The sequence below is a fragment of the Staurois parvus genome, unplaced genomic scaffold (genome assembly GCF_062004578.1).
Source record: "Staurois parvus isolate SC_StPar_1 unplaced genomic scaffold, SC_StPar_1.0 ptg000207l, whole genome shotgun sequence".
NCBI lineage: Eukaryota > Metazoa > Chordata > Amphibia > Anura > Ranidae > Staurois > Staurois parvus.
In genome coordinates this window covers 202,357-217,851 of record NW_028318003.1, presented here as the reverse complement: position 1 = coordinate 217,851, position 15,495 = coordinate 202,357, and the positions used below count along the sequence as shown (strand labels likewise).

Sequence of the window (15,495 nt, the reverse complement as noted above, 5' to 3'; positions counted from 1 at the left end):
AACACGACTGCATTTTAACATGCTTTTAGCTGTATCTGACATTTTTCATTTTGTTCATCCATAGAACCCACCCACTCCACCTCCACCTCCAGTAAGTTATACTAGTTGTTATCTTTATATCCTATAGCCTTTATAATGTTTTAATGGTCTAGGAGAGCAGTGTGGACTCTGGAGCTCAAGTCAAGTAGAAGATACATTGAGAGAAATACATAGACTGGCAATAAGGAGCTCTCCTTCAGAAAATGCTAGTTACCTGTCATCCCTGCTTATCTGGTGGAGCCTTATGGAGCCACTGACACAACTCCATAGTCTGTGCTTTGTTTGATGCATTCAGGTTCCACTGATTTAGAAAGTATTGAAGAGGTCAGCAATAACAGTCTACATACTATATATATTTCCCTGTACATGTTCCTGTACTCTAGAAGCTGTGCCCCCCGCCCCAAAAAGGCAAGAATAGGCAAAGGACCTTAAAGTAGAACTATAACCAATTTTTTTTCATTTTGGATAAGCAGTAAGGAAGGGTTATAACCCGTTTTTTTTTTTTGCCAGCTGTGTCCAATTGGGGAGATTTGCCTTCACTACCCGTCCGATAGCCCAAATAAGGAGGGAGAGGAAATCCCTGCAAATTAAGGGAATCCCTTGGGGCCCCCAGGTCACCAGAACTTTAATAATGAATCCTAATGAAATAATGAAACTAGGTAGAAGATAATAATACTTTTGGTTGGACTATGCTTACATCCATAACCAAGACATTTTCTTTATGCTTGATGGTTTTACACATTTATGTATGCACTTACACACGATTGCTTTTCTTTTTCCAAAAGCCATCATGCACGGATATACTCTGTGCTCCTGTGTCCTGTGAGATGACAGGTGCCACCCCAGTTGTAATGGAAGCTCCTTCTGGCGCTCGCTGCTGTCCAGTCATTATCTGCCGTAAGTTGAATTGTGCAAAGAAATGTATTGTTAGGTAACAATGTATAAAAGTTTAAAAAAAATGAATTCCAAAGCTTTTTAGTTAATTGACAGTTTTCATTTTACCGTAAAGCATAGCAGAGCTTTCTTTACAAAGGTGATTTGCTTTTATCGCAAATCCTTCCACCCCCTCAAAAAAAAGTGTTTATTCCAATCATTGTTTATGAAGCTGGGCCAACTGTACAATCATATATCGAATTAATCCAAACTGCCTATCTCCATTTCAGACTAGTTAGCTTTCATCAGTGCTGTGTATGAGAGTTCATGTCAGCATAACTTGTCTGTCTATATGTTATCATTCATTTCAGAAAATACAATTTCTTGTTCATTGAATACATGCTTGCTGTTTAAGGTGTTGTCTATTCTTTATATGCAGAATGTCAAGATCTATGCGATATTCCCACATGCGATGATAACAGGCCACCACTGCTGCTTGGAGACCCCGAAACACAGTGCTGTCCTGAACATCAGTGTCGTAAGTGTCTTTATAGCAAGAGAGTGGGGGAACTTTGCAGCAGGCCTGTATTTGCTACCCATAGAAAGTATTCATAATACAGATTTATTTTTTCTAATGCAAATTCTAATTTGATCATTATCGTAAGCTGAAAAATATTAACTATACCTTATATGAGTACCAGTGCTTCACAGTATAATAGTCTTGTGAGTGTCCAGCCAATAAAGCTTGGTGATGCCTGGACTGCTGCAGTGAGGGAGAATGAAATGAGCAGGTCTCATCTGGCCCCCAGACTATGAGTTATGCAGCAATCACTTCTTCTGCTACCTCTGCTCACACACCAAAGTGATCGTCATGGCAATGGGACAGTTAAAAAACATCAGTTAACTGGATTAATAATAGAGTTTTTAGATCGTGTTTTGTTAGAATCGTTTTGTGTCTTACTGGAAACTATTTTGTTCCCTCATTTCATTATTAGGTACTGAGTTGGGGATGATGGAGGGGGGGGCGTTATTCTTTGGCATCTTTGCCTTCGGTTTCAGTTGATTTTCTCTCAGAATTCTTGTAGATTGAATAGTACACTTAATAAATTAATACTTCTTCTACTCCAGCAGTGCTTTCCCAGCATTTCCAGGTGCACCCATCTGCTCTGGTTATAATTGTAAAATTCTAAAATAATAAATTATAAAATAAAAAGGAAAAAGGAGAAGGCAGCAGAAGTCAGTGGCGGGAGCATAGCCAGGAGCTCAAAAGAGAAGATATTTTGCCTTGATGGCCATAGGTGTAATCATTCATGCCTTGGAGTGTGCGAGTGTGAAAAAAAAAGATCTTCTGTCAATAAGCTCAAGCTGCTCTTTTGTCCTCTGCCAGAAATCTCTTGTGACCTTAATTCAGTTAGAGAGGGCAAAGCAGAGTAACCCCCATAACAACACATTAGATGTTAGTTTCCTTAAACCAGATCACTGAAAAATGAATTGTGATTGGTTGTTGTGCTACATGACCATTTGCTTTATAACATTTTCTAATGCTGTTTTGTGTATTTTCTTTTCTTTTTCAGCACCTCCACCACCTCCACCTCCTGTAAGTTTTCACCAATTAAAACACTTTATAGCCAAGTTCACCCAAAGCTCATACTTCAGTTTTGGATGGACATCAGCACTTGTTTTTAGGGTGTTTTCCAATGGAAGGCCACTATAGTTTCTGGCACCACTTTTTCATATGGCCATTATAAAGCTGAAAATAGGTGTCATGGACTGCTTATCTAATCGATGTCCTTGGGATTTCAGAGATTAGTCGATACTCTGGAAAAAGTAGTATATTGTAATTATCATTGAAAAGTGGTTATTACGTTGCCCATAGCCTCTTAAAAGCTTTAATAGCAGTAGTGTTTATCAGAAGGAAAAAAAAAACCCAGGGCCTATGCGTCCAGGAGCAGCAGCGTTTTGGCAGGAAAAAGACGCGAGCAAAGGCATCTAAATGTATTTAAACCTGCCTAAACGCGTGTTGACGCCAGGCGCGTTTAGCGCTTCAGCTTTAATTCATTTAAATGGCCAGAATAATAATGTATAATTATTCTGGCCAATGAAATTCATTAATGCCCAAGCGCTTGACGCCTTTAAATGCACCTAAATGTTTGCGTCTTTGAAATGTCCTGTCTGTGTGAGGCCTTATAGAGCTTCCATGTTGCACTGCAGCTTTCAATAGCACTAAAGCTGAAGCTAAAATGTTTCCATCACAGACCTACTCTGACATTAGAATGAGGCAAACAAGTCTTTTCCTAAGCAGGCCTAGTAATGATAATTGTACTCCATAACATGTCCCTATGACCATTCTAATAGTACACCTCTCTCTATATTGTAGCCTCCATGTAGCCACGTGACCTGCGCTCCTGAACCCACTTGTGAAGACAATGAGTATAAGATTCAAACTCCAACTGATGACCCTTGCTGCCAGACATTCTCCTGCAGTAAGTGCTGACCTTCATTATGTGACTTTGTTGCATTCTTTCATTTCAAAGAAAAGCTATACAATACAAAACACATGTGACAGCAAGTAGATGGAAATAACAAAGTAAGAGAGTGTGAAAAAGTATTTGAAGATCAAGGGAAGGCTGCAAACCATAAGATTTGCATCTATCTGTCATTTGATTTACCATCTGACTGGTGGCTACTGGTCACTGCACTGTTCAATTTTGCATTGTCTGATTGAAGCAATCTGTTGTGTTATTTGGATGTTGATATTCCACTGCTGTTTATATACTGTATATGCTGTACACAGTTGTAAGTTGCTTGCTGAGTTAGGCTAGATGGTAATCACATGTTCCTCTTTTTATTTTTCAGTTCCTATACCAACAACTCCCGTAAGTACAAAAAAAGGTAGAATGTGTAAAATCTGATTGTAGTATAAATTCAGTGGACTATCAAGCTGATTTTGTAAGTTCATGTGGAATTGATAAAATGCAGGTAAAGCTTTGTTTGACAAATATAATGATGTGTAATCAAGCCCCACTGCATAACCACTTCGGGTCTCATGACTCCCTAAACTGTATCCTTGAGACTTGTATTAATCCATTGTAAAAACTGAGAACTGTACGTACATCTCAAACATAGAGTATATGCCGACTGCTGTTGGTACCTGTATAAAACATTATTCAGGCGGATGCCCTGATTCTTCTGTGCTGCTGGACCCCATAGCACCTGCCTGACCTGCTATGGCTAAAAGATGATTGCTGCAACCAATGGCTGCATTTTGCAAATCATCATTGCTCTAAACTCCAGGCAAGCAGATAAACAAACAGATGAAATACATTTATGGGAGCTTTTATTACCTGCTAAAGGATATTTATTTTTGACCATGCTCTCGTTACATCTTCATGGCTCAGCCACATAGCACAGCCACGACTGACAGGGCAGGACATGTGAAATGTATCTGCTGCAGTTCCATAACACTTGCAGATTTTTCCTCACCTCAAGCCTCTGATGGAACAGTGAAAGGAGAAGCATCAGACTTATGAGCTAATGTCTCTGTCACTCTGATCTCTCCTCCTATTAGAATGGCACTTGTCTTTTAGCTGGCTCCTTTTCTGTACAGGCACTGCAACAGGTTTATTTCAGGTCAGATTCAAGCTACTTACACAGCTTGAATAAAAAAAAAAAAGCACTGACACCTATTTGTGTATGTACTGGTATGCACTGGCATCTTATGTTGTTATTGTTTTTTCCAGGCTCCTCCTCCTCCTCCTCCTGTGACGGTAAGTTTATTTTTTATGTGCCGACAAGCAAACTGATAGAATAGCATATAAAGTAATCAAATGTTCCATCAGTAGTGTTGCGCACTGAGATTTTAGCATCATAAGTGTAAATCTGTATCTCCGGGTATCAATAGAGTGTTGGGGATTAGGTCAGTGGTCAGCAGGGGAGGACTGACAACTCATGGTGCCCCTGGGCAGTAGGGGATCATGGGGCCTACTGACCCTGGGCCCTCGGGCAGTGCCCGAGTGCACGAATGGTCAGTCCGCCCCTGGTGATCAGTAGGAGTAAGGTTTAAGCACAGATGTGCCTTTAACAAAACTAGACCCCCTCCCCCCCCAACCCCCTTCCCCCATGTAGCCTTCATTAACTAATCTACACTAAAATCTCCTTCCTCTGCTGTTTACTGAACTTAATAGCATAGCCGCGGTCACTTCTAATGTTTAAAGTCCTGCAGCAGTAATTCTCTTCAGTACTGGCCATGCTTGTACAGTAAACCCTCAGAGATTTGTATGGGACTTCTCCTATTATATTTATAACCTCCTCAGTACCAAAACACATTGCTAACCTGGGAATAAATGTTCTCCTATCTATTGTATATATTGATTGTCCAATGAAAGTGATCTTCCTGTCACTTCCTACAGCCTTGTGACAGCAGCGGATGCCTACCAGCAGACTGTAGAGATGGTGAAATAATAGTAGAGACGTCAAACGATGATGATCCTTGCTGTCCCACATACACATGTAGTAAGTACATTGCTGGAACATTTCTTTTTAGTGATCATGAAAATGATGTCAATTGCTTACACTACAGGAAGTATACAAATCTCAAGATATGTTTGAATTAAAAAAGGTTTTATATATGTTTAGCAATGCTGTCATTTACATACCCCAAGAAAGCTACTGCCTTTTTAGCCGGAAATGTCCTCATACTTTTTCTTTCAATGTGTAAAGTGATGGTGCAGCTTTTTGCATCCGTCATGACACAGCTGGATAAAAGGTGGAAGGACATAGTGAAAAGATGGTGGAGTTTCCTGTCAACAGGACTCCAGTACCAGAAAGTAAAACAGCAGTGAACATTGCATTTGTGCTAAGGAATTCCAACTCCACAGATGCCATAGGACAGCTTTGCAGCAAGCTCACACGAGTAATAATAGTAGTAGTAGTATAGTTTCCTGTTTAATGTGAAATGTATCATTTTCTACAGTACCTCCACCACCGCCACCACCTACTCCTGCAGTGAATACACCTGTAAGTACCGTTCTGACTTAAGTAATATCTTACCTATTTATACTGGGTGAAATGCTAACAGTTATGTGTAACAACCAATATTTATTCTTTCCATCTTTTCCAGCATAAATGTCATGGTGTCACATGCAATGTGCCTTCCTGCTTACGGAACGGAGAAAGAGCAGTCGAGGTTGACACCACGGACCCTTGCTGTCTAGCATATGAATGTCGTAAGTGTGATTGTGGACTCTTTTTGGAGCAAATGACAAGGAAACTGTAATGATTTAAAGTTTGTGAATCGATATATTTTCAAAACTGATTTTTTTTATCCACTTTTATTATTTAAATGCGGTTTTATATTAAAAAGCGAAAGTCCAATGGATGCACCAATGACACTGCTCACTGTGGGAAAGAGCAGAGAAGAAGGTGTTTGCCTTCAGACTCCTTGTCTATGATTTAAACTCTCTAGTGCCCTGTGTGAAGAGCAGGCAAGGAGGCAGAGAGATGGGGATAATTCATTCTTCTGGGTGGTTGTTGTACAGCAAAGTTTCTCTGTAGTTTTGACGTAAACAATACACAGCAAAGATAATATTAACTCAGTTAATGAGGTGAGGCTGTGTTCACATGAATAACCTTTTTCACGTGCAAGCAAAATGCAGATGTTTTATTTAAATTCCTGAAAGATTGCACACGAGGGGCAATTAAAGGTTCTTTTTGGCCAATCAAATGATGCATCTTTCTGTATGTAATGAAGGTAAATCTTTCGGGCTTAGCTTAGCCTTCACTCTCCAAATGACTGTCTGATAAAACGGAATAAATGAATAAATATGTGTTTTGTTTTACAGAGTGTGACCCATGCCCACCAGCTCCTTTTTGTGATGGTGCCGATCTAATTGTGAACTTTAACTTGGTGGCAGAATGTTGTCCAATATATGAATGTCGTAAGTAATTCTATACATTTTCCACACCTAAAGAAGACCTCTCAATCAAAGGCCATTTGCATCTAGACTGTCCCCTTCAAAAACCCCTCAGCAATATCAGAGAAAGAACAACTCTACAGTGTGAAAACAAGCACTGCTAATGGGTGCTCATACTTCAGTCATTTACATACAGAGTAATTAACAAAAATCAGCACCTCTCTGTGGCTACCATTGAATATCTGTTGTTTTAGGGTTCAGGTCTAAGTCATGCAATAAATGACTTTGTACATGAATGTCTGCAATATAGTACCAACAGAAAAAGACTTGACTAAGAGGTGCTGGAAATGCTACAGTTTACATTTTTCCAGTCCTTTCTTTCCCAGGATTTTAGTATTGAGACATGCTATTAGTCAATTACTGACAATGAATAATCGTGATTGTAGGGTTTCTCATGAGAATGTATTTGAATATTTATGAGTTGGGTCGGTCTCAGCAGATAGACCGTCAGTCACAACCAGTGAGAAGGAAGGAGGGGCGGGGCTGGGGGTCGAATACACACTGGGGTCTATTGATGCTGGCTGCTGGGCAATCCATGTCGCCGTAGAGGATCTATTTTTTTGTTAGCGTCTATTGATACCGGGAGATCTATTGTTGCTGGCAGGGAACCTATTGTTTCTGTGGGGTCTTGTGTTGCTGGGAGATTAATTGTTGCTGGGAGGGACCTACTGTAGATGGAGAGATTTATTGATGCTGGCTGCAGGAGGGTCTACTGATGCTGATTGCTGGGAAATCTGTTTTTGTTGGAATCTTTTGTTTCTGGGGGATCTATTGTTACTGGATGATCTATTGTTGCTAGGGGGCATCTATATTTGCAGTCTGCAGGGGATCTATTTTAATGCTTTTATTGTTTTTCACAAATTCCATACAAGTTGCTTAGCACAACAAAATGATACTTGTTTCTGTATTCTCTAAAAGTGGCGGTATTGGGAGGTGGGCAGGGGGTGGACCCAAGGGACAGAGACAGGGGTGACTTGGTAGGAGGGGTTTCCTTCTCCTATTCTCTGAGTTTAAAAAAACTCTGCATAAAAGTATCTAGAGCTGATGTTTTTCTCTTTACATTTTAGCACCGCCAACAACACCCCAACCACCTCCACCCTTTACCGTAAGTCATTAATTATTATTCTTCCCACATGAAGCATCTTTTTAGTTTTGCTAATTTAATGATTTTTTTTATTGCATATCATAGTAAAGCGTATTATAATTATTTTTATTGTTGTTGTTATTGCTGTTATCAATATTAGCAATATATTCCCCAAATTATATTTATTTACATTCCCCATATATATTTGCTTTCCATCTGCAATTCTTGTTGGCTAAAATATTGAGACAAAAAAAAAATAGATCACAATCAGTATAAACAGAGCATGTAAATGCAATGAGTACATTTGACTGGACCTTATCCATATAGAATTACACTGAGAAAACACGACTGCATTTTAACATGCTTTTAGCTGTATCTGACATTTTTCATTTTGTTCATCCATAGAACCCACCCACTCCACCTCCACCTCCAGTAAGTTATACTAGTTGTTATCTTTATAGCCTATAGCCTTTATAATGTTTTAATGGTCTAGGAGAGCAGTGTGGACTCTGGAGCTCAAGTCAAGTAGAAGATACATTGAGAGAAATACATAGACTGGCAATAAGGAGCTCTCCTTCAGAAAATGCTAGTTACCTGTCATCCCTGCTTATCTGGTGGAGCCTTATGGAGCCACTGACACAACTCCATAGTCTGTGCTTTGTTTGATGCATTCAGGTTCCACTGATTTAGAAAGTATTGAAGAGGTCAGCAATAACAGTCTACATACTATATATATTTCCCTGTACATGTTCCTGTACTCTAGAAGCTGTGCCCCCCCGCCCCAAAAAGGCAAGAATAGGCAAAGGACCTTAAAGTAGAACTATAACCAATTTTTTTTCATTTTGGATAAGCAGTAAGGAAGGGTTATAACCCGTTTTTTTTTTTTGCCAGCTGTGTCCAATTGGGGAGATTTGCCTTCACTTCCCGTCCGATAGCCCAAATAAGGAGGGAGAGGAAATCCCTGCAAATTAAGGGAATCCCTTGGGGCCCCCAGGTCACCAGAACTTTAATAATGAATCCTAATGAAATAATGAAACTAGGTAGAAGATAATAATACTTTTGGTTGGACTATGCTTACATCCATAACCAAGACATTTTCTTTATGCTTGATGGTTTTACACATTTATGTATGCACTTACACACGATTGCTTTTCTGTTTCCAAAAGCCATCATGCACGGATATACTCTGTGCTCCTGTGTCCTGTGAGATGACAGGTGCCACCCCAGTTGTAATGGAAGCTCCTTCTGGCGCTCGCTGCTGTCCAGTCATTATCTGCCGTAAGTTGAATTGTGCAAAGAAATGTATTGTTAGGTAACAATGTATAAAAGTTTAAAAAAAATGAATTCCAAAGCTTTTTAGTTAATTGACAGTTTTCATTTTACCGTAAAGCATAGCAGAGCTTTCTTTACAAAGGTGATTTGCTTTTATCGCAAATCCTTCCACCCCCTCAAAAAAAAGTGTTTATTCCAATCATTGTTTATGAAGCTGGGCCAACTGTACAATCATATATCGAATTAATCCAAACTGCCTATCTCCATTTCAGACTAGTTAGCTTTCATCAGTGCTGTGTATGAGAGTTCATGTCAGCATAACTTGTCTGTCTATATGTTATCATTCATTTCAGAAAATACAATTTCTTGTTCATTGAATACATGCTTGCAGTTTAAGGTGTTGTCTATTCTTTATATGCAGAATGTCAAGATCTATGCGATATTCCCACATGCGATGATAACAGGCCACCACTGCTGCTTGGAGACCCCGAAACACAGTGCTGTCCTGAACATCAGTGTCGTAAGTGTCTTTATAGCAAGAGAGTGGGGGAACTTTGCAGCAGGCCTGTATTTGCTACCCATAGAAAGTATTCATAATACAGATTTATTTTTTCTAATGCAAATTCTAATTTGATCATTATTGTAAGCTGAAAAATATTAACTATACCTTATATGAGTACCAGTGCTTCACAGTATAATAGTCTTGTGAGTGTCCAGCCAATAAAGCTTGGTGATGCCTGGACTGCTGCAGTGAGGGAGAATGAAATGATCAGGTCTCATCTGGCCCCCAGACTATGAGTTATGCAGCAATCACTTCTTCTGCTACCTCTGCTCACACACCAAAGTGATCGTCATGGCAATGGGACAGTTAAAAAACATCAGTTAACTGGATTAATAATAGAGTTTTTAGATCGTGTTTTGTTAGAATCGTTTTGTGTCTTACTGGAAACTATTTTGTTCCCTCATTTCATTATTAGGTACTGAGTTGGGGATGATGGAGGGGGGGGCGTTATTCTTTGGCATCTTTGCCTTCGGTTTCAGTTGATTTTCTCTCAGAATTCTTGTAGATTGAATAGTACACTTAATAAATTAATACTTCTTCTACTCCAGCAGTGCTTTCCCAGCATTTCCAGGTGCACCCATCTGCTCTGGTTATAATTGTAAAATTCTAAAATAATAAATTATAAAATAAAAAGGAAAAAGGAGAAGGCAGCAGAAGTCAGTGGCGGGAGCATAGCCAGGAGCTCAAAAGAGAAGATATTTTGCCTTGATGGCCATAGGTGTAATCATTCATGCCTTGGAGTGTGCGAGTGTGAAAAAAAAAGATCTTCTGTCAATAAGCTCAAGCTGCTCTTTTGTCCTCTGCCAGAAATCTCTTGTGACCTTAATTCAGTTAGAGAGGGCAAAGCAGAGTAACCCCCATAACAACACATTAGATGTTAATTTCCTTAAACCAGATCACTGAAAAATGAATTGTGATTGGTTGTTGTGCTACATGACCATTTGCTTTATAACATTTTCTAATGCTGTTTTGTGTATTTTCTTTTCTTTTTCAGCACCTCCACCACCTCCACCTCCTGTAAGTTTTCACCAATTAAAACACTTTATAGCCAAGTTCACCCAAAGCTCATACTTCAGTTTTGGATGGACATCAGCACTTGTTTTTAGGGTGTTTTCCAATGGAAGGCCACTATAGTTTCTGGCACCACTTTTTCATATGGCCATTATAAAGCTGAAAATAGGTGTCATGGACTGCTTATCTAATCGATGTCCTTGGGATTTCAGAGATTAGTCGATACTCTGGAAAAAGTAGTATATTGTAATTATCATTGAAAAGTGGTTATTACGTTGCCCATAGCCTCTTAAAAGCTTTAATAGCAGTAGTGTTTATCAGAAGGAAAAAAAAAAACCCAGGGCCTATGCGTCCAGGAGCAGCAGCGTTTTGGCAGGAAAAAGACGCGAGCAAAGGCATCTAAATGTATTTAAACCTGCCTAAACGCGTGTTGACGCCAGGCGCGTTTAGCGCTTCAGCTTTAATTCATTTAAATGGCCAGAATAATAATGTATAATTATTCTGGCCAATGAAATTCATTAATGCCCAAGCGCTTGACGCCTTTAAATGCACCTAAATGTTTGCGTCTTTGAAATGTCCTGTCTGTGTGAGGCCTTATAGAGCTTCCATGTTGCACTGCAGCTTTCAATAGCACTAAAGCTGAAGCTAAAATGTTTCCATCACAGACCTACTCTGACATTAGAATGAGGCAAACAAGTCTTTTCCTAAGCAGGCCTAGTAATGATAATTGTACTCCATAACATGTCCCTATGACCATTCTAATAGTACACCTCTCTCTATATTGTAGCCTCCATGTAGCCACGTGACCTGCGCTCCTGAACCCACTTGTGAAGACAATGAGTATAAGATTCAAACTCCAACTGATGACCCTTGCTGCCAGACATTCTCCTGCAGTAAGTGCTGACCTTCATTATGTGACTTTGTTGCATTCTTTCATTTCAAAGAAAAGCTATACAATACAAAACACATGTGACAGCAAGTAGATGGAAATAACAAAGTAAGAGAGTGTGAAAAAGTATTTGAAGATCAAGGGAAGGCTGCAAACCATAAGATTTGCATCTATCTGTCATTTGATTTACCATCTGACTGGTGGCTACTGGTCACTGCACTGTTCAATTTTGCATTGTCTGATTGAAGCAATCTGTTGTGTTATTTGGATGTTGATATTCCACTGCTGTTTATATACTGTATATGCTGTACACAGTTGTAAGTTGCTTGCTGAGTTAGGCTAGATGGTAATCACATGTTCCTCTTTTTATTTTTCAGTTCCTATACCAACAACTCCCGTAAGTACAAAAAAAGGTAGAATGTGTAAAATCTGATTGTAGTATAAATTCAGTGGACTATCAGGCTGATTTTGTAAGTTCATGTGGAATTGATAAAATGCAGGTAAAGCTTTGTTTGACAAATATAATGATGTGTAATCAAGCCCCACTGCATAACCACTTCGGGTCTCATGACTCCCTAAACTGTATCCTTGAGACTTGTATTAATCCATTGTAAAAACTGAGAACTGTACGTACATCTCAAACATAGAGTATATGCCGACTGCTGTTGGTACCTGTATAAAACATTATTCAGGCGGATGCCCTGATTCTTCTGTGCTGCTGGACCCCATAGCACCTGCCTGACCTGCTATGGCTAAAAGATGATTGCTGCAACCAATGGCTGCATTTTGCAAATCATCATTCAGCTCTAAACTCCAGGCAAGCAGATAAACAAACAGATGAAATACATTTATGGGAGCTTTTATTACCTGCTAAAGGATATTTATTTTTGACCATGCTCTCGTTACATCTTCATGGCTCAGCCACATAGCACAGCCACGACTGACAGGGCAGGACATGTGAAATGTATCTGCTGCAGTTCCATAACACTTGCAGATTTTTCCTCACCTCAAGCCTCTGATGGAACAGTGAAAGGAGAAGCATCAGACTTATGAGCTAATGTCTCTGTCACTCTGATCTCTCCTCCTATTAGAATGGCACTTGTCTTTTAGCTGGCTCCTTTTCTGTACAGGCACTGCAACAGGTTTATTTCAGGTCAGATTCAAGCTACTTACACAGCTTGAATAAAAAAAAAAAGCACTGACACCTATTTGTGTATGTACTGGTATGCACTGGCATCTTATGTTGTTATTGTTTTTTCCAGGCTCCTCCTCCTCCTCCTCCTGTGACGGTAAGTTTATTTTTTATGTGCCGACAAGCAAACTGATAGAATAGCATATAAAGTAATCAAATGTTCCATAAGTAGTGTTGCGCACTGAGATTTTAGCATCATCAGTGTAAATCTGTATCTCCGGGTATCAATAGAGTGTTGGGGATTAGGTCAGTGGTCAGCAGGGGCGGACTGACAACTCATGGTGCCCCTGGGCAGTAGGGGATCATGGGGCCTACTGACCCTGGGCCCTCGGGCAGTGCCCGAGTGCACGAATGGTCAGTCCGCCCCTGGTGATCAGTAGGAGTAAGGTTTAAGCACAGATGTGCCTTTAACAAAACTAGACCCCCTCCCCCCCCAACCCCCTTCCCCCATGTAGCCTTCATTAACTAATCTACACTAAAATCTCCTTCCTCTGCTGTTTACTGAACTTAATAGCATAGCCGAGGTCACTTCTAATGTTTAAAGTCCTGCAGCAGTAATTCTCTTCAGTACTGGCCATGCTTGTACAGTAAACCCTCAGAGATTTGTATGGGACTTCTCCTATTATATTTATAACCTCCTCAGTACCAAAACACATTGCTAACCTGGGAATAAATGTTCTCCTATCTATTGTATATATTGATTGTCCAATGAAAGTGATCTTCCTGTCACTTCCTACAGCCTTGTGACAGCAGCGGATGCCTACCAGCAGACTGTAGAGATGGTGAAATAATAGTAGAGACGTCAAACGATGATGATCCTTGCTGTCCCACATACACATGTAGTAAGTACATTGCTGGAACATTTCTTTTTAGTGATCATGAAAATGATGTCAATTGCTTACACTACAGGAAGTATACAAATCTCAAGATATGTTTGAATTAAAAAAGGTTTTATATATGTTTAGCAATGCTGTCATTTACATACCCCAAGAAAGCTACTGCCTTTTTAGCCGGAAATGTCCTCATACTTTTTCTTTCAATGTGTAAAGTGATGGTGCAGCTTTTTGCATCCGTCATGACACAGCTGGATAAAAGGTGGAAGGACATAGTGAAAAGATGGTGGAGTTTCCTGTCAACAGGACTCCAGTACCAGAAAGTAAAACAGCAGTGAACATTGCATTTGTGCTAAGGAATTCCAACTCCACAGATGCCATAGGACAGCTTTGCAGCAAGCTCACACGAGTAATAATAGTAGTAGTAGTATAGTTTCCTGTTTAATGTGAAATGTATCATTTTCTACAGTACCTCCACCACCGCCACCACCTACTCCTGCAGTGAATACACCTGTAAGTACCGTTCTGACTTAAGTAATATCTTACCTATTTATACTGGGTGAAATGCTAACAGTTATGTGTAACAACCAATATTTATTCTTTCCATCTTTTCCAGCATAAATGTCATGGTGTCACATGCAATGTGCCTTCCTGCTTACGGAACGGAGAAAGAGCAGTCGAGGTTGACACCACGGACCCTTGCTGTCTAGCATATGAATGTCGTAAGTGTGATTGTGGACTCTTTTTGGAGCAAATGACAAGGAAACTGTAATGATTTAAAGTTTGTGAATCGATATATTTTCAAAACTGATTTTTTTTATCCACTTTTATTATTTAAATGCGGTTTTATATTAAAAAGCGAAAGTCCAATGGATGCACCAATGACACTGCTCACTGTGGGAAAGAGCAGAGAAGAAGGTGTTTGCCTTCAGACTCCTTCTCTATGATTTAAACTCTCTAGTGCCCTGTGTGAAGAGCAGGCAAGGAGGCAGAGAGATGGGGATAATTCATTCTTCTGGGTGGTTGTTGTACAGCAAAGTTTCTCTGTAGTTTTGACGTAAACAATACACAGCAAAGATAATATTAACTCAGTTAATGAGGTGAGGCTGTGTTCACATGAATAACCTTTTTCACGTGCAAGCAAAATGCAGATGTTTTATTTAAATTCCTGAAAGATTGCACACGAGGGGCAATTAAAGGTTCTTTTTGGCCAATCAAATGATGCATCTTTCTGTATGTAATGAAGGTAAATCTTTCGGGCTTAGCTTAGCCTTCACTCTCCAAATGACTGTCTGATAAAACGGAATAAATGAATAAATATGTGTTTTGTTTTACAGAGTGTGACCCATGCCCACCAGCTCCTTTTTGTGATGGTGCCGATCTAATTGTGAACTTTAACTTGGTGGCAGAATGTTGTCCAATATATGAATGTCGTAAGTAATTCTATACATTTTCCACACCTAAAGAAGACCTCTCAATCAAAGGCCATTTGCATCTAGACTGTCCCCTTCAAAAACCCCTCAGCAATATCAGAGAAAGAACAACTCTACAGTGTGAAAACAAGCACTGCTAATGGGTGCTCATACTTCAGTCATTTACATACAGAGTAATTAACAAAAATCAGCACCTCTCTGTGGCTACCATTGAATATCTGTGGTTTAGGGTTCAGGCCTAAGTCATGCAATGAATGACTTTGTACATGAATGTCTGCAATATAGTACCAACAGAAAAAGACTTGACTAAGAGGTGCTGGAAATGCTACAGTTTA

The 15,495-nt window shown here is 39.7% G+C and overlaps 1 protein-coding gene across 1 annotated transcript in view; it reads left to right on the top strand.

Moving 5' to 3' along the window:
• Positions 1-15,495, top strand: part of LOC149461208 (uncharacterized) — a 329,662-nt gene that overhangs the window by 246,870 nt on the left and 67,297 nt on the right. The window contains exons 154-167 of the mRNA XM_089678641.1: positions 65-91; positions 825-936; positions 1,352-1,450; positions 2,487-2,509; positions 3,290-3,395; positions 5,885-5,928; positions 6,032-6,137; positions 6,753-6,848; positions 9,662-9,760; positions 10,797-10,819; positions 11,601-11,706; positions 14,197-14,240; positions 14,344-14,449; positions 15,065-15,160. Of these exons, the coding sequence (XP_089534767.1) occupies positions 65-91; positions 825-936; positions 1,352-1,450; positions 2,487-2,509; positions 3,290-3,395; positions 5,885-5,928; positions 6,032-6,137; positions 6,753-6,848; positions 9,662-9,760; positions 10,797-10,819; positions 11,601-11,706; positions 14,197-14,240; positions 14,344-14,449; positions 15,065-15,160 (1,087 nt within the window). The remainder of the gene's footprint in view (positions 1-64; positions 92-824; positions 937-1,351; positions 1,451-2,486; positions 2,510-3,289; positions 3,396-5,884; positions 5,929-6,031; positions 6,138-6,752; positions 6,849-9,661; positions 9,761-10,796; positions 10,820-11,600; positions 11,707-14,196; positions 14,241-14,343; positions 14,450-15,064; positions 15,161-15,495) is intronic.